Source organism: Falco punctatus (genome assembly GCF_963210335.1).
Source record: "Falco punctatus genome assembly, chromosome: 13".
Classification (NCBI taxonomy): Eukaryota; Metazoa; Chordata; class Aves; order Falconiformes; family Falconidae; genus Falco; species Falco punctatus.
The window spans coordinates 13,514,240-13,538,227 of NC_137593.1; the positions used below are offsets into that span (position 1 = coordinate 13,514,240).

Here is a 23,988-nt window from a genome sequence, read left to right on the forward strand (position 1 = left end):
CAGGAAATTGGTTATTGCAAATATGTATTGCTATGATGTTTGGTTTTCTTCCTTTACTATATTTTATTCTCTCTAGTTAAACTTATTTATGTTCATAGTTCTTTTCTTGTTCTGTTTTAAATTTGGTTAAACCCTCCAGTTTGTTTAACTAAAGGCTAAAGAAAGCAGAGCTTGGGGATTGGCCAAAAATTGTCAAAATACTTATAGATTCAAGAGGTGTGATGTGTAAATATTCAACTGCTTCCCCATTGTGGTGTGACTCATGGCCAAAGGGCAGGTGCTTTTCAACAAAGGCAAGTGTAGGGCATCCAGACTTCTCCTTTGACTTTCAGTCTGCAGGGAGAGCTGGACAAAAGCTCTTTGGACTGACTCATTTTCTGGAATTCTGGAGGAATTTTTGTGTGTGTGTGTGTTTAAATGACCTATAGGTGAAGCTGGTTGGGATGCTGTATTCAAGATGGGAAAATATTGGGAAAGCTGATTTTGAGCAATGCTCTTCCACAATGATGCTGAGAAAATTGTTCTCAGCTTAGACAAAGGACCCTTACTTTGTGTAGGTGACTCCAAAAGCACAAGGGACGGAGAGTCACTCCCTATTCGGGTGTCAGGGTCAGATTGATAGTGAACACAGCTTCTCCTATCTGTCCCTAATTGGTGCATAAACATAAATTTCCAAGTTAACCAGGGCTGCACCTCTGAATATTGGGGCAGCAGGTACACAACTGGACCACCACAGGCTGTGCAGTGTATATATGCCAAGCCTATTTTGCATCTGGATCAGAAGTACATGGTGTGTTAATGCAACTATTGTTTGTTGAATATAGATTTTCAGCATGTATTAGCCTGGCCCAAAAGATTAAATTTTGCTTGAGGATACTGGCCTGGAAGAGATCAGGCTAACTATAGAGAAACTTTTAAAGGCTGTTTTTCCTTTTCTAAGCAAGATGACTGTGCTGAAATGATCAATAACCATTTTAATATAAATAAAGTATGGGAAAGAACTTGAAGTATAAATGCCAAGCTTTCAGTAAACGTTGCTTTCAAATACAGAATCACTTTTTAAGCAGCTGTTACAGGTGGATGTGAATCCTGCATAGCTGCTTTCATACCTTTCCTGCACACTAACACATCACTGCAGCCAAGCAAGAGCTGCACTTGTGACCTCTCTCCTATCTCTGTGCCCTGTATTGCAGCTTATTTTAGCAAGAAGATACACTACACCATTCTGACCAGAAGATGGCAATGAGAAATGAGGTTTTAAGCTTTATACTTTATTTTTTTATCAAACATTGTACAGTGATGCTTCAGGCTTATCACAGTTTGTATGTCAAAGCCTTCCAGACAGATTTTTTTGAATAATTAAAAAAAAAGAGCTGTACCTCTACACAGATGAGCTATCAGTGGGCTGTGTCTGAGGACATCCAGCAGTAGGGAATGCAGGCAGCAGTTTAAAATCAATTTTCCCATAATTGCTTTTTCATGGCTGGTTTCCATGGACTACACAGTGGTTGAAAAGCCCAGAAATGTTCAGCAGCTGAGTTTCAAGGACCTTACAAAGACTTGACAGGTGAAGTTTCACCTGAGCACCGGGTCCCAGGGTACCTCTCCCCCTCAGGGCTTCAGATGACTGGTTTCCCAGGTGTTAGATTTTTCAATACTGCAGGTGAAATTTGTGAAAATTTCACAGGTTTCTTAGGTTTCTCGCATTTGGTAGGAATGTAGCAGTTTTAACACAAGGCTCCTTGTCAGAGGATCCTCAGCACAACTGAAAACAAAGCTGTGTGGTCACCCTTCAGGAGCTGTATGCATGGGAGATCTGTTGTTCCCCTGCCCCAGGGACACAAGAGTGGTGCTCTCTGTGTGGCACCTGGCATGGCAGCCCTGACTTCGTCACTAAATGTAACCCCCAGATCACTTTGTGCTGCTTTTTATTTTACTTTTCACCTCTGGAAAGCTCTTGATTCTTAGCACACAATGGGAACCTTCAAAACTGTTTCCCACTAAGCTCTTGCAGTTGTTGTAATCACACTGACTCCTAATATACATCAGGAGAAGCACAGTGGAGTTGGCAGAGGCGTACTCACAGTAGCAGAATAGGAAATGTCTCTCCTCCTTGGTCTTTCTATGCTTGACTGCAAACAGCATCTATTGTATAAATAGATATTTACTAGTGGGGAATAACTTAAAAGTGAGCAGTTCCTCTGACCAGGGTGAATTACCAGTTCTTTCAAACTCCCCCCTTAAACAGGAAACAAAGATAATAAAAATAATGCTTGGAATCTTTGCAAAGTCTCCTTTGCTGATCCCCAGAAAGTGAGATCCAGTAGGAAAATGGATAGCAGGAGACAGCCCCAACACTGCAGAGATCAGATGGTAGAAGGCAGGTAAAGGCACCAAGGGGAGAAGGGCAGAAATTGGCATCAGAGCCAGGCTGACAGCTTGCCTTACTGCCTCACCCATGCCGACTCCCTCAGGTGATGTCCCTTCAGAAAAGGAGCTCATACCCCACCACTTCTTAGTCATGCTGAGGCTGTTCTTTGGTTCTTCCTTACCTACACAAGCTGACCGTAGCTCCTGGACCTGCTGTTCTGCATCTCCTTCTTGGGGGAGGACAGCATTGGAGGCTCTCCCTGAAGGGTAAGGAGGCAAGTCCATGGTGTATGTTGTGCATAGTGATGGCAATTTGTGTGCCAGAGATTTACTCTAGCTTCCTTGTTTGTACTCATTTCAGCTGTTATAATGAAGAATCTCCAGTATCATCTGCTGTTCTTTAATAACTCAACCAGACCCAGTGTCAACAAGGAAGCAGCTAATCAAAGGCTGCTGGCGTAGATGATCAGATTCAAGATAACACAACCAATGCACGTGCTTCCACAAGGGCCCCTGGCCCACTCTGTCTTTCCTTGGTTTTGCATTAACCTGGCACTGCCATCCTCCTCTGTTATCACAACATTATTATTTTATGGGACTGCATACATGGAAGTATCTGGGCGCATCATTTTCTCTGCTTGCTATCATTTGCTAGAGCTGTGAATCAGCTTTCTTTAGGGAAAGTCTGCAGAGGCTATGTCCCCAGTGGGAAAGTTTTGGTTAAATAATCCAAGTTGGTTTGTTTCTTTCATGAGACATATTCTGACATCCTGATTCACGCTCAGGTGGGTTTTACTGCAGTGGCATATGGTGGGATGCAGCATGAACAGGTTCATTCTCCTTCGTTGCTCCAGAATCCTGACTTTTTGCAATTATTCTGTCACTCAATGATTGCTCAGTGTGTGCTAGGATTATGGGACCAAGACTGTGAAGCCAACACAGTCACTGATTGTGGTGAGGGCACAGCCAGCAGGATGATGGATGTGAGGCAGAAGCTGAACGTTTGCTGCAGTACCTGGGGTGCTCTGTGTCAAGCAGGGATGACAATCACCCCTGCCAGTCCTCTGCCACCACAGAGCTCTGTCATGAGGCGGGGTAACAGTTGGATAAGAATGTAAAATCAGGGGCTTGTGGGTTTTAATGTGTGTGTTCAAGATCCTGTGTCCTTCTGTGCAGACAAGATTGTCCCCGATCTTTAACCTTGCCGCTACATTTTAGCTGTAAGGCTGTGTGCCAGTGGGCTGTTCATTTTCCTGGCTTATTTGAGGCTACATTGAGGCAGCAAATCTGATCAGGGAATTTCTCTGCTAAAGAGAAGTGAGCAAAACACAAGACAAGTGCAGAATGCAGTACCCAAAGGGTCTTTGATAGGGAAATAATATAGAAGTGTAAAATAATACTGATTCTGCCTTCTTATCTTATTTCTTCCACCGTTTTGTTGATTTTTCTCTAGTTTCTGCTTCTTTACTGCTTATATACCTCATTCAAACCTTTCACATGCAAAATGTATTTTGGCAGTATGGATAGAGGTACCAGTATGAAATCAGTCTCAGGCTAGCAGGGCACTTGCTGGCATTTCTGGGCTGCTGAAAGCTGAGTCTGCAAAAGTGCATGTCTGGGGATTCAGCTGTATAAGACACGCAGAGAGAAGCATCATGGGTGGATGCTCTTGTCAGTTTTTTTGACAGAAGAGGCGCCAAGCAATGAAAACCTTTTTATACCATGACAAGTAATAAATCAATTCTGATATTTTAAGCAGTAGGTTAAAGGAAGAATAGGAGTTATGCCAGCTATGCTGGTTATTCATAATCTTCTCCACCAGTTTAACTAGCCTCAGTATTCAAGTTGTTCTTTCCCTCCTTTTATTTCTTAGTAAGCGTTACTCTATTTTCTGGGGAGAACAGAAATAAGAATAGAGAATAAACATAATGATGACAAATGGTTGCTTTGGCCTTCTGTGGGAAGACTGAGATAACCTAGGTCTGGTCTTTGTGCGTTCCTCCTACCTCGCAGTATGAGTTCATTGAGGTGGCCCCGGACTGGCAGACCTCCAAACTGGCATATCTGACACTGTTTGGTGGGAACACTCTGTGCGTACCAGGCATGCTCCTCTCCTTGGCATCAGAGGAAAGAAAACAAAATCCCTTGGTCCCAACTTTGCTGGCTTTATCAGCACAGGTTATGGTTGCCTTCTCCATCTTCAAAAGGTTGTTGCAACCCCAGGGACGGATCACTGTTACTGTCTGGCAAATCCCTCTCCACTTGCCAATCACAACTGGCTTGCTGGGAGCTGAGTAATGCTTCCCTGTTGCAAGCTGGTTATGAGCATACAGGAAAAGCTGAACATCAGTAAATCACTAATTATTGTTGCCCTGTCTACCTCCGTGTTCATAGATTTGTTGCAAAACTGATTCTGTCAGGGCTCCTGTCTGTGGGCAGCTTGATCTCCCACATGAGGGAGTTTGCAACTGATGGTTCCGTTTCCCATATTCCATCTTGGACTTCAAAGGTGAGGAAAGCTTTCTAGAAAAATTTCAGCAGAACTGCTTTCCATCAGAAAATGCAGTTGTGAAAAATGAAAATACTTCAAGAAATACTACTGATCTTGAGAAGATGACTTCTTCAGGCAGCAAATGCATCCCAAATATGTTCTGTTTCGAAGTCGTTGACATAACTACTTATTTTTTCTTGTCTGGTGTCTTTTACAAATGAAAAGAAAGGATATAATGTCAGTGCCTAACAAAATGGAATTACCAGTTTTCAGCTTAGCTTTAGGGAGAATCAGTCAAACTGTAGTTGTAAAGATTGTTATTATCAGACTTCTCAGGTTGATGTAAAGCATTAATTACAGTGTAACTGCACTGCAATCCCTTACACTGATTTTTTAAAAATCAGATTTCAAGTTAGGATGTAAAACTGCTTTTAGTCAGCCTGAACACACCTCTCCACTTCTAAGCAAAGAGCTGGAGGTGGTCTCCCAGTTCTTGCTCTGGTCACGTAACCGCGAGGGTGGGAGTGACTAGTGGAAATAGTTTGAATAGTTATTTGTCAATATTAATAACATCTTGATGCTATTAAGTGTAATGAATGAAAGGTGGTGTAAGAAACATTGCTTTTGACCTGTCTCCCTCTCAATTCATCCCCTGCAAACGGAAACTTACCACCTCTGCAGCAGCAGCAATCTGAGCACTTTCTCCTTGAGCCTGCAGCTCTGGGAAGGATGGATGCCTGTGTCCGAAGTGCTGCTTGTGACCGTGCAGCTAAGCCCCCGTGCTGTGCTGTTTCTCTCCTTAGGTTTTCACTTGGAATTTCTCCTCTGAAATGCAATGGTGTAAGTTTGTGATGGACTTAGCCTACTTTGCAAAAGGCAAACATGGGAATAACATCCTGAGGGGACTTCTGTTCCAGAGCAAAAACCCAGCATGTGGTCTGGGCCAAATGACATCCCACTTTGTTGTAAAAGTTTCTGTGCGATATAGTCTTTATACAACCTTTTCGTAGAGGGATGACTACTGCCCAGAAGGCACCAAACTCCTGCCCTGGGACCCTGAACCATGATGCCGTCTCAAGGAGGGCTTGCATCCATGCTTAGCTAACTGCCTGTTAGAAACAGTGTGAGCAGAGAGGCTTCTTGTACAGGATTTTTCCCAGTGTCAGACCTATTTGCTGGGTGACCACTTGGGCAGTATTAAGTGGAATCTAGCAGCTGGTCCCTCTGATCTGTGTTAATGAGGGATAGTGAGAGACAAATAATTACTCATATTAAACATTAAACATGAAAGAATTGCGTTAAAATGCCCTAGGAGAAAGGAATTAATTGAGTCTTTTTGATCTTTGGCTACTCCTTCTAGAAGATTTGACCCTGCTATGTATCTGACTTGATGCAACCAGTTATGTTTTAAACAGGGGTTGAATCATCCTTTTAAAAGAGAATGAACATGCAGCTGGGGTTAATGCAGCAAGTCCTTTGAGATCCCTAGGGGAAGGATTAGAATGGATAGCTACAATTCCTGGATTCTGCTCCCGAATGTATTTGGACAAAAGGAAGAAAGTGTGAGGTTGTAAAGAAAAATATGTAACCCTATATAATAGGGGCAAAAGGAAAGTGATGGATCATCATCTAGCTAATGATGGCTAGTCCAAGGCAGGTAAGTGCTGACTGATTTTTTTATTTTTATTTTTTTTCTTAGCTGGCAGGTAAATAGTACATGGAGAAGACTGATCAAGTATGTATTTAGAAACACTCAAATTTGAAAATCTGAGGTAGAAAGAGACCTACAGAGGTTTTCTGATCCAACTTTCAGCTCAAACAGGGGAAACTTCAAAGTTTAATTGGGTTGCTCAAGGCCTTGTCTAGCCACCTTCTGACCATCTCCAAGGTTGGATGTCACCTGAGTCCTTGATGCAGTGTTTGCTTTTATTGTGAGGAATTTTGTCCTTCTCTAGAAATATGTATCCTTAGTTGTCTCTGTTTAACATAATGGAAAGACAAAGGCCAACATAGATAGCTCTGAGGGTTTCTTAAAAGGGACTGGAAACCACTCAGGAGAGGAAAGAAGACTGAGTGAATGCTGGTGCTCAGGCAATAGGCTTTTTAGCTTTGGGGCAAGTAAGAACCAAAGGGAAAGATGTTCCTCCCTTGTAGCTAGATCAGAAAGAGTTAAGAAACAAAGGCAAAGTAAAATGATAATCAAATGCTCCTCACCATTCATTTCCCTTTTTCTTCCATGAGCATTACTTACCTCCTTTCTTCCCTGTCTCTGTTGCCTCAAAGTCAGAAGAGAGGTCTTGGGTAAGCACTGCAATTCCCTTCTCCACTTCAGGGCTTGCCAGGGAAGGTAATGGGCTTCCAGCTGCCTTGGACAAGCATGGTTTGCTGATCCTATGGGCTAGTGGCCAGTACATTTGCTTTGTTCATTCTGGCCTCAGTTGGGATGCGAAGAGAGTGCCAGCCACGGATTTCATTAATTCCACCATCAGTAGGTCTGAATTCATTGCCACTAATACAATGCCTTTTTCTATGTACTGTGCCAGGGGTATTTTTTTGACACCATGTGTGACCTCCTGTTATTTCTCAACAAATGTTGGCAGGCACAACACAGCCAGCAGAGCAAAACAGCACAATGTGTCACAAACTGCTGAGTGCATCCATGCTGAAATGAACAGCTAATTCCAGAGTGGGCTGAAAATTAAATCAATAAGAAAGAAATACATATAAATATTGCTCCCCTTTACTCCAGCTTTCACTGCTGCTTCCCTTTGCACATTAGCTCTCCTGACTTGGGTTCAGACAATAGTCAGAACAAGGTTATATTTTTTTCTGTTCTGTTCTTCTAAAACTTCCCCAGACTGCTGTAAAACAGATGTTTTGGAATCATTTCCAAGCAACTTACCAATTAATTCCTTCCTCTGAGATGTTCATCCTCTGCTTTTTGCTTTTTATGGGAGAGTTTGACCTGCTCAAATAATATATTGCTAATAATGATGATGGTAAGTGTTGGTTATCTCCATCACTGGATAACCCACTTTTCTTACCCTCCTTTTTTTTGTTTGAGGTTCTGTGCCTCTTCTCCCTGTTGCTGTGTGTGCATATTCCTGTGGAAGAGGAGAGCAGGGTGAAGTGATGCAGTTACAGGCAGCCTGAGTTTTTCTCGTGACAGAAGTAGTGAAGGTTTTAACTGGTCAAATGCAGGACAGAGGACTGTAGTGTTGCAGAGCATGACTGTTAGGGATATTGGGTTTGCTTCTTTATTAATGACTGGCACCATGTGCTAAGGAGCAGCTGTGGCATCCTAGGAACTCCCCCTGCCCCAGCCTTTCTGTGGTCAACCCCAGCTTCTCTGTTCATCGCTCCCCTCTGCTCAAGCCACAGGAGGGCTGAGTCACTCCTGTCATCCCAGGGCTGCTGTGGCTCAGCTCTAAAGGTTTTCAGCTCAGGGTGGTTAACAGTGTTGAGTCCCTGTCCCTCAGGGTGGCTAACACCCAAACATGCTTGGGCTCCTGTCTTCTGACAGGCTTTAATCTACCAGCTGTCAGTTATGGTGCAATTAATCTGACCTGTTTTAGGATGACCGTGGTAGAAGGCAAGTGTTCATAGAGCAGATTCGTGCTGGGACACCCTCTGCACTCTGTCAGTGCCATGCATATATTTTTGTGTGCTCGGTACGGTGCACTGGACTTGAAAGTCTGGAGACATGTTCCTCTGCCAATATGCCTTTCAAGAAGGCAAGGCAAAAAGAAATAGCTTCAATACAACCATCCTGCAAGCCTGATTCTGCAGAGAATTGTCATTTTTTTGGCACTAAGGAGAGCATTTTAAGCTGATGAGAAAATGCAATAGGCTGATTTATTTGGATGCTTTCAGTGTTTCTTTGACTTTAGCCAGGGGAGGCCATAAGGAGGGTAGAGAAAACCAAATCATAATGCTGCACAAGGCTTGTTTGTATGCACTGGAGCTTGCAGGCACTTGCTAAACTTGTACCTGCACGTGGGCCAAGTGAAAAAGGAGGGAGGCAAATGGAATTTTCTTCCTAATCCACCCTTGCAGAGGCAGAATAACTTCCACTGTCAGCAGCCCCGAAGTGAGGCCATGCATCTTGGAAAACTTTTTCGGAAAAGTGTGTGTGTGTGGGGGTTATACCTGCTTCTCTGTAGTCATGCTCTCTTGCAGAAGATTGTAACTGTTCCAGGCCCTCTGGCTGCACCCTCCCTTTCCTCCCCATGGGGGAACTGGGGCCCACCAGGTGGCACTGGTGGGATGAGGTATCCTGCAAGCAAGGAGGAAAAAAACCCCAAGCCATAAAAGGATGGAAATAAATTATTTCTCTTTTTTTGTGAGCAAGCCTTGCTTGCTTCTCTGCTAAAGTGGCTGTTGCAGAGCAAAGCAAAGGTCAGCAGAAGCCCTGAGTGAGGTGCCCCATGCCGGGGCAGTGATACATTGCTGGTAGGGTTGGACACGCTTCTGGTAGAAGCATCTCATTCCTGCTCTATTTTCTGAAGATAGTTGGTCTGTCAGATCTTTGGTGTCCCTTTCAAGACTGCAGCAGGGCTCTGTAAGCTATTTGATGCTAATTGCTCCGCTGGTGAAGTGGTTTGATGGCAGAGGATGGCATGGGCTGAAACAAGGATGTGAGAAGAAACAAGTCCTGACGAACACCAGCCAGCAGTAGTATTAACTATCTCTTAGAAATGGAGAAGGGTGACCCATCATCCTGGACCCAGCGCTGGCACCAAGACTTGTACATCAGAAAGCCAAAGAAAGGGTGTTGTAAGGACAGTCAGTGGAGAATGGTGACAGTGACTCAGTTGCTGATGGCTGTTGCTAAAGCTGGGCACGAACCCATGCATTTGCAGTTACTCTCACAGGAAAAGCCATGTTCTTGGAGATTTTGACTTTCAGTTTGCAGTGCCTTTAGGGAATGAGATGTGACAAAACTCATGTCCCTGTTGTGATGAGAGCTCAGCGTTGCATCTCTGGAGTAGCAGCACACAGAATGGCTGCTCCTGGGGCAGCTTTTGGACCTTTGTTACTGCACAGAAACCTGGATCACAAGGGTTGACTGGTCTGGTTTCATCATGTTGCTGCCTCTAATTACACTCGGACCTATCTGATTGCTTATTCCAGAAAATTAATGAAACAAGAATTTACTGGCCACTCCTTTTCTCTGCTGCCTGTGTCATTAATATCCAGGCACTCAAACTCGTAGCACCTGGTCACATCTGCTGGAGAACTAGTCCAAAGATTGGATGCTGGTAGCTTCTCCCTACCTGGCTGATATCATGAAAATGCTCCTGGCTTCTGGAGTTGTGGTATACTGCTAGTCTTCCCCCTGTGAAGTCCAGATTAAATAAGGACTTGCTTTACAGGAAATTTTAGATAATGTCTGCCTGTGTTCACAGCTCAGTCAGTACTTTGGGTGTAGCCCAGTAGTCTGAATAGCCTGTAATTTACTGCCATCAGTGGAATGAAACAGAATCACTTTCCTCTGATTTATATCCTCTATTGTAGTTAAATATTTACACAGTATCAAGATCTTAGTAATTGAATGGCTAACAGATAGGTAGCAAATGTTTATATACCTCTCAAACGGCCACAGGGCCATTGAGGTAATGATATTTCATTCTGATAAGTCTTTTAGTAAGAAGAAACTTAAAGCTCCATTTTGTTCTCAGGAGTAGTGCTAACTCATGCTGATTTCAGTGGGTTAGCTCAATTTTTACAGATTGCAAAAATGATCCATTTATTTCAGAAAAAACACTTTTATTGAAATGAAGCAATTGTTGTGGAGGAACATGGCATCCTTCACACAGCAGTATTGTTGGTTGCTTCAGGTAAGAAGGCAAGAAAAAATACCAGGCTAATATCAATCTTTGAAGGAAACTGAAGCTGGCAGGTTTAAACAATACCCACCAGTATTAAATCAGGACTTCTCCATTCACCTGCAGAAAGGTATAATTAAATATTTCATGACCCATAGGTAATCAAAATTAGCCCTGTTTCCTGAAGCAAGAAGGGATCCTGTCATTCCTACTTGTTCTGTTTAATTCTGCATCCAAGTGAGGTAGCTGGAATTCAAAGTATGCCCAACAGTTATAACTGAGCGTGAATACTGCTGAGCTGAATTCTTGTTTTACAGTATTAAGAGTTACTACTCTGATCTGACCTGGGTTACACCGTTGTCAGTTTAGGGTTTTGTCTAGGCCTGGCCAGGAGTGTGTATTTCTTAGAAAGAGGCATTACTTGTGTCTTGGAACTATGTGGTTTTACAAACAAAAGAAATGTCAACTTTTCTTAAAACGCAAATCTGCACTGAAGCTTTCTATCTATGTAATTTTCCTTTTTTTTCCTTTTTACCATTGCTTGAAATTGTCAGATAATTTTGTGCTGCTGGATTTCAAATGGGACTAGATGGGCAAAGAATAGGAGAGCAGTGGCAAGGCAGTTCTTATTATTTTCTGTCTCTTGATTACTGAAAATCATTTTAGTAGGTGTCTGTCATGTAATTCCACAGTGAATGTTGAGAAAAAACAGAGAAACACTATATATATTTCAAGTCCCACTTAATAGTGTAACTTGGTAAATCCATTTAGAAAAGAGGGAGGCTATTTGGGATCCTATTCAGTGGAAATGAGAACAGAATTCCTTACAGAGTGGGTAAGATTTTTGAATACAATTTCCAATATAATGGAGCCCATATTCCCATCTGGATAGTCTACGTAATCCTGTAACGCAAAGAGTAATAATTATTTTAATTCTCAATTCTTTAGTAACAAATGTTTCTGTAGTATTAAGCTTAATATCTGGAGCTTGATACTCAATAAAACATGCAATGCTTCAGAGGTTACAAAAGATGCTACTTCCCAAATGTCACAGGGATTTCTTGGTTTTTCTGTCCTAACTGGGAGACAGTTGACAATCTCTTCCTTCTGTATCTGGAATAAACTGCAGTTCATAACACTGGTGAGGGGAGCTTCCAGCTGACACTTTTTCTACGTATAGTGATTTGTAGTAGGATACTTGGGCAGGCATGCAGCCTCCGGAATGAGCCTGCCTGTTACCCAGCTACCTCGCTGCCTGGGCAGAGGAGCCTGGCACTGTTTGTACCTGTCAACTGTCAGTGATGTTTGCCAAGGATGCAGCCCTGTGCACACAGTATTTCTCCCTGGTTCCTTAACCCCAGTCATGTCATCGGGTAGGAATTAAAGACAGGTCATTCTTTTAACCAAAGGCCTTGGCGTGTGGCAGCGTCCTTCAGGCACTGGTAACAGCTTGCTCCCTGCGGATTGCCCAGCCTTTGGGTCCGACACTGCGGGATGTTTCTCTGGCGGGGGGTGCTCGCTTGCTCGCCCGGGTGCTCTCGCCCCTCCGTACCCGCGCTGCGCGGCGGGAGCGGCGCGGCCGTTTCAGCACCTTGGCCAGGGCCGCCGGGCGCTCGAGGGACACGGCCCCGTCCTGCCCCGTCCTGCCCCGTCCTGCCCCGTCCCCCAGCTGCACGGCTCTGGAACGGAACGCCCTCAGCTGAACCCAGCTGTGAATGCTTGGCGCCTCTGCCCACACCAGTTGGAATCAACGGCCCTTGGCTGTGCATCTGGGTGTGCAACGGCACTGCGGGGACCTCGGCTGCCTGGCTGCTGCTGTCTGCACAGCTGGGGCTTTGGTGGCACATCTGGGACACTGACTGCACGTGTGGCCTCTCTAATGTGGTGCTAGGCCTTCAGTCTGCACTGCTGGAGGCTAGGATTCCTGGCCTTCCATATTTTGTGCCCCTGAAAGTGTCAGAGCTCCCACACTCCCAAATCCTGACCCTGTGTTCTATCATTAACAGGAAATAATGTGGTGGTGGAAGATGTTACACGTGCAAACGTTGCTTAGTAAATGAATATTTAGGGAGTGTGCTGTGACTAGTAGCTTCTGAGACAGTTGTTGCGAGTTTCAGCTAATCATACCTGTACTGTAGCTACAGTTTGAGTGGGATTTTTTCAATAAATCAGGGAAAATAGGGACCTCAGACCTCCCAGATTTCCATGCTCCTACTGATTTTTATAACTTGTCACTTGTGCACCGTAACAGTACTGATTTCCTTGGGCAGCACTGTCTGTAAATATTTAGCCTTGAAATAATTCAATGATGCACAGCTGATGGAGCAGAGAAATGACTGGAGAAGTGCATTTTCAGTGAATCACAGCTCATTCCACAAATTATTTATAGACTGCTCTCTCTTCATGATGGGATGTCAGCTACCTGGCAACTAGCCAGACTGTGCTTGAATCATCTAATAGACCTATTGTGGCTTCTAGAGGAGGGCAAAAGAGATTAACACAGGCTCATTTTGTACCTTTTCATAAGCAATGAACAAACTCCCATTCCAATAAAAAAATAGATCCCTCTGGTCCCAGGTGGTGCACGGTTACTAATAAACTTGCCTGTGATATGAAAGAAAAGTTACTAAGTAACACAGCTTTACTTTTGTTGTCAAGTATACCTAACTAAATAGAGGTTTGAAAACTTTATTCATGCTTTGGTCTGTCATCTTCAGTCTCTTTACCTCACCCTTAGTGCCATTTTAAAATTCATCATTTCAGAGTCAAAATCAGGAGTACTGTGACAAATCAGGTTGCCCTGGATCAGGATGCTCAGACATCAAAGAAGGTACGAGTCTATTAAGTGAGATCCTGATGCTGCAAAAATGACAGGAAAAAAGCACGCTACTTCCCTCTGTCCTAGTTGTTTTGTAGCATCGAATCTATTTCTGACTCAAAACAACAATGGGTCGTTGCAATATGCTGTGTGAGGCCAGACTGAAGTGAGCATACCTGTGACCGTTACAACTTTACCTCTGTTACATTATTTTTGATCATAACATAACTCCCCTGTGGACACTGGTGCTTGGAGGAAATAAAAGTCCCTTTCAGTCCTCTGGAGAGGCGTGTAGGTGCCAGGTGTGATGCTGTGCAGTGTGAACAACAGCTGCATTGTTTAATACATGCTGAAGTGGGCAGAAAGAATTGCATCAACTAGATGTTAAATTTTATTAGACATAACTTAATGTCAATTTTACCAGTGTCATTACATATAATTATGGCCTTTTAAATCAAAAAATCATGAACATCAACATATTAAGTGTTATATTAACTTCCATTTCTATTCGCATACCTTTCTAAAAACATGGATTGTTTTAAAAGGTGTAGGTGCACGTTACCTTCATATAATAAAGCGAACAAAATTCAAATAAAAAAATAAAACAAATATGTTAATACAAGACAGGTATTTACAGACAATGAAGTTCACTGCTCAGAGAACCTCCCTGGGCCATTCAAGTTACACTTCCCCATCCTGGAGATATAGGGGCCTGGTACTGATCCTTGGCAAAAAAGAACTTCTCACATGGTTTGCAGCAGAAAGAATCAAGTTTTCTTGTTAAATTGCTATGAACTGGTCCAGCGGTGGATTCCACAGAAACCAAAGCACAGAGAGAAATTGTAATACCAGAGGCAATATCAAACCCCAGAGCTGCTGCCTCCTGCTCCTCTATTCCAGCTGCCTGATTTGTTTTAGAAGTACAGTACTAAACTGAAACTCTTCATCTATATCCCCTGGCTGCCTAGTTGTGATGGCTGTGTGAAGAACTGGGTTTTGTTTCCGCTTTTTGCTTTCATTCCTATTGATCTCTAGCTATCTCTGTGGCATAGGAATGTGTCACAGGCTTCCCTGGGCTTCACCTTGAACTTCCCATGAGTAACAGGGCTCTGTTTCACCCATGGGGAATGGATACAAAATTACAAACAGGCAGCATCAGGCACAAACCAGGACTGAACCTGCATCTCAAAGCCCGGTCTAGGTTTTGTACAGGTAAGACTTTCTCTCCCGTGTCTTTGCAGGCCAAAGAACTATGATGCAAACTAGACAGTAATTAAAAGCAAACAAGCATTTCCAGAATTTTCTCAGGAAGAAAAAGATGGTGTGTTAGGCTCCATTTCTATGGCTGATTTTTACTAGTTCAATTTAAAGTGCATTTATGCTGTGTGCCTACACACCAAGGAGCTAGATTCAGACTCGTAGTATCAAGTTGGCAGCCATGCTGCTGCTGCAGCCCCAGCCTGTGCCTAAGGTCATGAGCCCTGGCAAGAGATAAAAGCAAATACGCTGGAAGCAGCACCACGTTAATGCAGCTTTACTGCTTTTAGGCCCAGTGAAGTCATGGGGACACAGCAGGTCAAATCAGAATGTCAGACCAGCACCAGCCTGGTCAGTAACCATCCTCCATATCCCACCACTTGACAGTAATCTGCCATAACGTTAATTTTCCACATCTATTATACCTGCACAAATGCAGGACTGTCAGAGGAACTGGGCAGTTTAGAGTGAGGCATGGTGAGTAAAGGCTTTCTTTTGGCAACAGGAGCAATATTTATCTAAAGGAACGGGTTGGTGACTGGGACTTGTCCTCAAGGAGAATTGAGATGTTAAATGGAGAATTGAGATGTAATACTCGGTGGGAGTATTACAGAAAAAGAAAAAAGCAGAAGAGTCTCATTCCTCACCTTGGGGCTGACTTGCTTGCTGTGGCTTGGTGTTAGACACAGAGTAGCTTGTTTCTATTGTTCTTTAAGGTAGCTCAGGAAATACTAGTTCAAATGATGCTGTCAGGGAAAAAGAAATCACCCTTAGTTATTTGCTAAAAGCTTTGGAGATTTTTCTGTTTCCTTTCCCATGTGCTCCCTCTCTTACAGTGATCAGCAATATTATTGACATAGAGACCTTTGCTCAAGCAGCTGTCTAAACCAGAATTTTAAGTTGGCACGTGCAGGTCAGGAGCACCCATCAGCTGGCAGGAGCAGCACCACGGAGCCCTCTGCCCAAATGAACTCCAGCAGGCCAGGCTCAGACAGAAATATCCCTGCTACAGGATTCAACACCTTCATCCTGAGTAAAACTCAGGAACCCACAGGAAAAGAAGATGATTTATTCAGGTAAATTATTCTTTGAGCTATTCATTTACATCCATCATTTATTTGTTGATACAAGGGACTGTTCACCCCTTTACAAGAGGATGGCAAAGGTTCAAGCATCAGTTTGTTCCTATTGAAACCCTACTTTGGGATTGTACCAAAGATGTGACGTTTTTGTTCTGGCTCTCTGCAGGAGAAGTTCTCGCATGCAGTGATAGAAAAATGTGGAAAGGAAAAGACAAGCAGGTGGAAAGCTTTCACTCACTCTTTAGAGAAAAAAAAAAAACTGAATTAATATTTGCTGACAACACAAATGTACTTACTACTGTTGCTGACACCAGAGCATTGAAATAAGTAAGTAATAGCATTCAATAGTGTTAGAAAACATAGACAGATCTTTCTCTACTTATGTTTTACAGTTGCTTTGAAAGATGTGGCAGCTACAGCTGCGCTGGGTGTAATCCTCTGGCCACACTGTCTATTCCTGGCATGCTGTTCACCCGCCACAGTGCACATACCAGGGTGTTCCACCACATATTCATGTTGAGGTCAGGCATTTTCTACACTGCCACACGCACTAATAAGAACTCCAGCGACAGGAGTATTTTCTTCAATGTCACCGTACATAGTAAGGCGAGAGGAGATCAACAGTAAAAAAATGCCTTGACAAGTAATTGTTTGTAGGACAGGATTTTTCTTCTGCTTTCATTGAAAAGCAGAAAAGTGCTATAGAAACAGTGGTCTTGTCTGACTCGTTTTCACCAGCTGGCCACATTGTTACCAACTACAGCAAAAACCCCAAACAAATACTTGTATTTATTCCATGCGTATTGTTTGTTTGGTGTTTTTTGGTTCTTTGTTATTGGGGGTTTTTTGTTTGTTTTGTTTTTAAATTCAGTGCAATAATACCTACAATCAATGCTTTCAAATTGCCTACTCTGGAAGTCTGCCCCCGACTGACTTGAAAGTAACTACCCAGAAATACAGAGTTTGTTTATTTAAAAGTCTTTTGGGAAATCACTACTGCTCCTGATGAAGAATCCCCAATATTTCAATTCTAAGGCACAAGACACTATTTAGGAGATATTTTTATCCTCTAAAAATAAAGAAAAATCTAGTTTTCGACATAAGCCACCGGAAGGAAATCCTCAATTATCATATTTTTACTTAAGTACTTAATACCACTGGGACAATTCTGAAAGCAAGAATAATGAGATCAATCTATTTCCAATACTTAGGCATCAAACTACCTCAAAGCAGAAAAAAAAAGGTAACACAAAACATTACTGGTGAGTTACTTCATGTCAGTTGACTTCATTTCATTAGCAGTGTTACTAAAAGTCAAGTCCTGTGCAGCATTAAAGCACCTTCTCTCCAGAGATTTTTAAAGCATTCTCAAGGTAGCGATGGTCCTAGCTTCAGTCCATCACTGCCTGGCAGAAACATGAAGAGGCAAGAGCTGGTATTGAAGGTTGTGGCTGCCAAAGCCTCAGTCAAACCACTAAGTGATACTGCCTCCCCAAACCAGGAGAAACATTTCCCATAAGAAGCATAGCGTTATGGGAGGAGGAGGAAGCAGCCCTGACTCTGGGCTTATGTTGATTGCAGATGAATCTCTGTGTGATCTCAGAGATCAGAACAAAGAGGTCAAGAGGTTGTTCCCTAGGAAGAAAATCTGCAGTTTCACAAGTGTAGCTCTTGATGTTGTAAAAAAGCCCCACTGGAGCCACAGAAATCGCTTATGAAGCCAGGGAGCAGCTTCCTTTTATGAGGACTTCCAAAATCAGGCAAGTAAACATGGAATAAAATCTATCAAAAGACCAGTGGGATGCTGCAGGCAAAAGGAACGCATCCTTTGCAGAAAAAAGAAGTGCTCTGAGTATATACAACCCACAGATGAGAAAATCTCTGCCACTGATATATTAGGCCAGAGCTTTGGCTGGTGATGGCAGTGTCGTTATTCTACAGAATCTCCAATTTTAGTTCCTGTTCCAAGGCTCAAACCTTTTAAACTCCTTTTATCTGACAGATAAAATACCATTAAAGCACAATGCAGCAGCAAACACATTAGTCTCTTCATCACACCTTACGAAAATCCCCTGACCTTGCTGAATCACTTGTAATTAAGTAGCCTCCAGCCAACAGAAGCAAATCCTGTTTATTTTGAGGCATCATCAAAGAATGTGTCAGCACCATGCAACTGCAGGTAGGTCAGCCTAGTGTAGCACATTAACAAAACCCCGTGGTTGCCTTAATCCAAGGCAAGCTGTGTAGATAGGAGAGACACGAATCACTTAGAAATTGATGATCCTCAGCCTCCAACCTATGCCTCCTTTGTCGTCTGTGGATATCTGTGAGAGAGGCGCTGTTTCCAATCTGTATTCCCAAAATGCTTTCCAGTTTGGTGCACGCAGGAGTGATCATCAAAGCTGAAAGCGCTCCAGACTGTAAACTGCCAGATAATAAGGAACAGCTAATGACAGGAAAAACATGAAACAAGTGAAAGCTGGTATCTCAACACAGGCACAAAAGAAGTGGAACCAATTTTAGGATCTGGCCTGGGGCAAATAGTTGTCCAAGTGCAACCTGGAGCCACACCTGTGAAAATCTGGGAGGGAATGAGGAGCAGGTAGGTGACAAAGTAGCATTTAACAGAGCCCTTTGATGCCTGAACCTGCCTCAAGCACAAGATGGAAGTGTCTGTCTCCTACAGCCCCCTATGGCTGACCCTCAATGAAGGTGCATTATTCAGCCTGCTTGGGCACCCAGGTGAATCTCCACCCTCCATCATCATCCCTGCGCACAAAGGCTTGTCCTTGGTGGAAGGTGTGCGTTCTCACATTTCGGTGAGGACTTAGGGATGTTGTGAAGGCCACTTCTGTTTTGTTGGGTGACAAATCACCAGTCAAATAAGGCAACCCATAGGCTGGGAGGGAGGAAACACTTGGCACTGATGAGGAGACACATGGTGCTGAAGAAAACTGTGGAAAGAAGGGAGAGTCCTCACTGCATGGATGGTTACTGCTGCTAGCTGGAGGCACACGGCTGCAGCTATATGCTGCTGCTGCTCCTTCACTGCGGTCATAGTCTATTACTTCACCAGAGCTCAGGCAGTACGTGTCTTTTCCAAGGTCTGTGGATAGGGCACTGTAGTTAGCTGAAGTTTCATCAATGGTGTTGACATCTTTTAATCCTAAAGTCTGCAAGACCCAGCTGTCCACAGCAGGGCTGGCTTGCTCTTCACAGGCACTGAATTCATTAAAGAGGTTTCTTCTAGCTTTGGAAGCATGAGGAGTTTCTTGAGGGACAAAGCAATGGTCCTCTTTTAATCTCCTCTTGGTGCTTTTGAGAATAGCACAGGTTTTTTGGCCATGGCAGGATAGCAGTTTCTAAAAAAAAAAAAATGGTGGAGAAAGAAAATTAAAATCTGAATTTCTAACTACCTGGAAGCAACAGGTGTCTGATCTCAGATTTTAGATGGGCAAGATGGTTACTACGTCCTTATAAAAGATCCTTTTTCTTCCACCCTGTGCTTAAACATATCAACACGACTATTTTGTGTCCTTACAGTCTTTGCAACAATCCAGTCCCTGAAAGAGAAGAATTTGATAATGTCAATAAGGCCTGTGCTTTGATCCCATTCTCACTCAGTACGGTGTGAAATGAGAGCCCCCGCCTGGCTGTATGGCACTGCTCTGTGCTGCTGCTGCCAGCAGCGTTTGGCAGGTGGGCGGGATGCAGGGGGAATGTGGCAACCCGACAAAGAGGGAGGATGCGAAGGTCACTCATACTGGGCAGGTGTGATCCTGGCCAGGGAGCGTTCAGAGCAGAAACTGAGTGGCTCTGAGCTCATTAATCCACCTCAGTTATCATTATTCAAGGTCAAGGGCCCTTCAGGCACCAGGGATGGTCAAAGGAAGGCAGGAATAATGAGGAAGCTCCCCACCACATCGTGAATTCATTGCTCAGACACCTCCTGTGATGATTTCACACTGCATCCTCCTCCACATGACAGAGGGGTGGCCATGTCTCTGTGCTGTGTCCAATGAAGGAGACTTTTTCTACTGCAAGGAGCCAGGTCGTGGCATTGGAGGGGGGACATGCCACACTGTCACCTCAGAATAGGATGTAAAAGGAAAGTCTGCTATTTTTTGCAGGTTTTTTTACTTTGTGCCCAATCCACAGAGATGAGAAAATGATTAATTTTTCAGTTTCATAGACAAGGCTGGAATAGTAAAAGATGTCTTTAATACAACAAGAAACAATTATCTTTACTTTCTTTTGGACGAGAGAAAAATAATCAAAATATTTACTTAAGAAAACCCTTTCATACTTAGGTTGGATGAAATATTCTGTTAAATTGATGTGCCTAAGTTTGTATTTCACTTTTTAAAAAACCCACACAACTTTTTAATTAATATTTTTTTAAAAAAATCAGATCAGTATTCTAATGTAAATCACCCAAAACATAAAAAAGGAAAAATTATTCCTTACCAAAAAAGATAATTGACAAAACAGACACATTCAAGAAATGTATGTTCAAATTTGAACTTTTCACTGAAAAAAGCATTAGATGGAATAATTTTACCTTGCTTACAAACTGAACTTACTTATAAACTACACTTAATTATGTCTTGGGTTATACTGTCTCCATAGTCAGAACCTGATAGGATGTCATTCCTGGAGTAAACAGTCACCTTAGATCCACGACCAGAATTTGGCAGCTCTGTGAAGTTAAATAGATCTCACACTGCAGGTTGTCTGCTCTCTTGGGCTTTCCATATATTTCACTGGCATGTTCCTATTCAACCCGTTTCTTCCACACACGTCTATACAGCAGGTTTGAACACAATACCTTGGCTTTTTCTTCTAAACACTTAATCAGGGCAGAATTCAGGTATTGTCGGAGGTTATTATTTTCTTCATGTAACCTAGCAAGTTCCTCTTCCTTCTGAAGCAAAGTATCTTGAAGCTGTGGAATAGAGATATTGATGAATAGATGTTGACTCTGTAACTTAATAGCAATTGCCCTATGGTACAGGCTGCTTTGATTTGATGATCTGGGTGTTTGCTTTGTGAACTCAACACACCCGCTCCAGCCTCTTCTCTTCATAAATCTAAGCGGCACGACTGTTCAGTTTTCAGGCAACTTCCTTTATTCTTTAGTGAGTGTTTGAGAAGATCACTTTGAAAAAAAAACCCTGTAAGCATGGAATAATAACAGAACAGACTTACAGGTAGCCCGATGAACAGCCAGAAACCATCACGGGCATGATAGTAGCTGCCAGATGTCCTGAGCAGCAGTAAGCATCCCTTTGCACCCCTCTCATTCCCATTTGTAGTTGGCTGGCGGAGAAAAGGAGAGAGAAGCTGCAGACTCACAGTTTATGGGGGTAGGGTGCAGAAGGAAGATGCAACTGCCATTCTTTATGATACAGTACCGCTCGGTGATCCCTTCAATCCTGGACCCTACTGTGCCAATCCCAGTGTATATACAGAGCTGAAATAATCCCAGGTCCCAAGAGCTGAACAGATATGTTTTGATTTGCTGATGCCCAACACTTTTTCATGAGAAGTCTACGTATTTGCAGAGATTTTTGTCTCCTGATCATAGCTCTGGAGACTTTTTTAGGAGGACAAAGAATCTTCTGCCAAGGACCTTGGGCACCTGCTGACCACAGGCTGAAGAGCACAGATTGAAATGACTGTGGTAGAGCCAAAGAAAGAAATACAGTGGTTTCTGGAACTAGGGTTTCATTCCAGGGACCTTACAGTTAGTAAATGAGTATCTATCAACTTCACTGTGTCAAAATATCATTCCAAGTATTTGACCAGACTGATCTGTCTGGGGTTCCTTCATCTAGAACTGTTCAGAGTTTCTCCTGCCACTTGATGGGATTCACAAAAAGGGAAAGAGAGAAAATAAAGTAACAAGGAAATACTTGTTGGTCAACGGCTGATCCTCCATATAAGTAGGTAATTCTGGTGGAATCACTTCTCATGAAGTTAATCCTAGTGGACTCAGGAGGATGCACACACTGTATTTTTAGTCAACAGCATGAGGCTCTGCATCATGAGGGCCTGAGGGACTCCTTGGTCATGCCCCTGGTCTTCTTTAGCACCAAGGCAGCTGGCGCAATATGCTGTAAAAGGGGAGGGATGAACAGGGTATCCCACAACAGTTCTTCCCGCTTCATGGGACAACACGGGGGAGACATATACTTCAAGCAAGGAACAAAACCTACCCACGTAAAGCAGTTTGCCAGCGTTTCCCACATGCGTGCCAGTGAGAGGGAGACCTGCTGTAAACCAACCCAGAAGGTGCGATACATGATACAGGGTAAAAGAACTGGCGGGGAGAAACCAGGGGGGCGCGGAGCCTTTACCTGCTTGTTTCTGTAGAGCTGGGAGGACAGCTGGTCTCCCTGCCACACTGCGTCCTGGGCACCGAGCTGCGGGCTGCAGAGCTGGCCTGGGGGGGCAGACCCGGGGGGTTAAGCCCGCTCCCACCTCCTCGCCCAGCCCGGCTACGCACGGCGGCCGGGTACCCCCGCGGCGGCGGCGGGCGGGCACTTACCGGGCGGCCGAGCCTCCCGCCGGCCCTGGCTGTGCGGCGGCTCCGCGGCGCGGACGGCGGCCCAAGTCTCCTTGGAAACCCCGGCGGGGGCGGGCCAGGGGCAGGCGCAGCCCGGGCCCCCGGCGATGTCCGGCTGCGGGCACGGCCGGCCGGTGCTCTGCGGAGGGAAGGGGCCGTGACGGTGGGTTCCCCCCGGGGTACGGCGGGCCCCGAGGGGAGGCGGTGTCAGCCCCGCACCGGCCCCGCCGCATCCCGGCGGGAAGCATCCCAGCGCTGCGGGGGCTGGTCCCTGCCCCGCGGGGAAGCGCTCCCACCCTCCGCCGCCTCGCTCGGGGTTTGCTCGGGTACCTGTCGCAAAGGAGCCCCGCAGCCCCTGCCAGGCGCCGCCTGCCCCCGCGGGAGCTGCCAGCCCTGACCCGCTGCCCGCTGCCCCCCCGCCCCGAGCCCGGTGGCACCGCACCGCCCTGCCCCCCCCACCCCCCCCACCCCCCCGCCGCTGCTGAGCACTGGGCAGTGCCGCCCCCGCCGGCAGCCCTCCGCGGCAGAGGGGCTCCGGGCTGAGGTGCGCCAGGAAGGTGGCCGAGTTTCCTGCAGTCCCTTGGAAATACTGCTGAGCCAACCCCGAGCCCGTTTAAGGTGAAGGGAGGACGCGGGCTGTCCTTGGCCACTCCGTTCCTCCCACCTTGGGGGCTCGATTCGGCTCTAAAGCAGCACAAAGCCAGCAGAGACCTGCAGGCTGCTCGCACTCTTTTCTGCCCCTGCAGTTCTGCGGGAGTCCCAGACCGCACAGTAGCAAAACCTGGGGTTGTCTCTGGATTCACCCCTTTCCCTTCATCCAAATAAGCCCCAAGTGCAGCAGCTCTCAATCTCTGCAAGGCAACGGCAGAGTTTAGAGCCTCGAGCAGGGAACCTGCTCACCCATGGGAAGGCACAGCAGCAAAGACTGCTCTTGCAGGTAGACGAGAGCCCTCTTCTTTCCCCATCTTAAAGAGGGCACAAAACCTGCTGCAACCCCCCCAAGGCAGAGAGACCAGCTCCTCCCTTTCTGACTCCAGGTCGACAGAAATGCAAAGAGCACTTACCATGTTAGTGGCAGAATGAAATGCAGGTCTTGGGAGCACGTTTCTGTTAAAAGCCCCAGAGAGGTTTAAATGGCTCTGAAGGAGGGGGAGAGGGGGGAGACCGGGGAGGCGAGTTTAATCTAAAGGAGCTCCCAGTGACGCCTCAGAGCTCTCCTGAAACCCAGCAATCTGATTTGGTGTAAAGCTGTCAAACTTGTGACGTGAATAAACAGCAAACTTGCTGAAATCAAAGTCATTCTGGCCCCACAAATCAACACAAGGAAGGAGGGAAAAGAAAAGAAGGAGAGAGAGGGGGAAAAAAAAAAGCCTCCACACACTTCAGGACAGCACTGAACTGGTGTGCCTGAGTTTCACTCCAGGAAATGAGCAGGGATCCAGGGAAGCATCCCACATGTTCAGAGCAGGGCTGCTGGTGTTGCTGGTGAGTGTTTTGTTTTGTTTTGTTTTGAAGCCTTGTTTGCAGTTGTAAAATCCAGCAGGAAGAAGCAAGTTTGTCCAGCATGCCTGACT

At 44.8% G+C, this 23,988-nt stretch overlaps 1 protein-coding gene across 1 annotated transcript in view; it reads right to left on the reverse strand.

Annotated features, from left to right (window-relative positions):
- The window catches only part of GMNC (geminin coiled-coil domain containing), a gene marked incomplete at its 5' end in the record, with an annotated part of 41,189 nt that extends 18,162 nt beyond the window's left edge, over nucleotides 1-23,027 (reverse strand). The window contains 4 exons of the mRNA XM_080409281.1: nucleotides 1-19,208; nucleotides 20,675-20,791; nucleotides 22,206-22,291; nucleotides 22,397-23,027. The exon at nucleotides 1-19,208 is cut by the window's left edge and continues 18,162 nt beyond it. Coding sequence (XP_080265407.1) covers nucleotides 18,564-19,208; nucleotides 20,675-20,791; nucleotides 22,206-22,291; nucleotides 22,397-23,027 — 1,479 coding nt within the window. The remainder of the gene's footprint in view (nucleotides 19,209-20,674; nucleotides 20,792-22,205; nucleotides 22,292-22,396) is intronic.
- Between the last annotated feature and the right edge of the window lie 961 nt (nucleotides 23,028-23,988).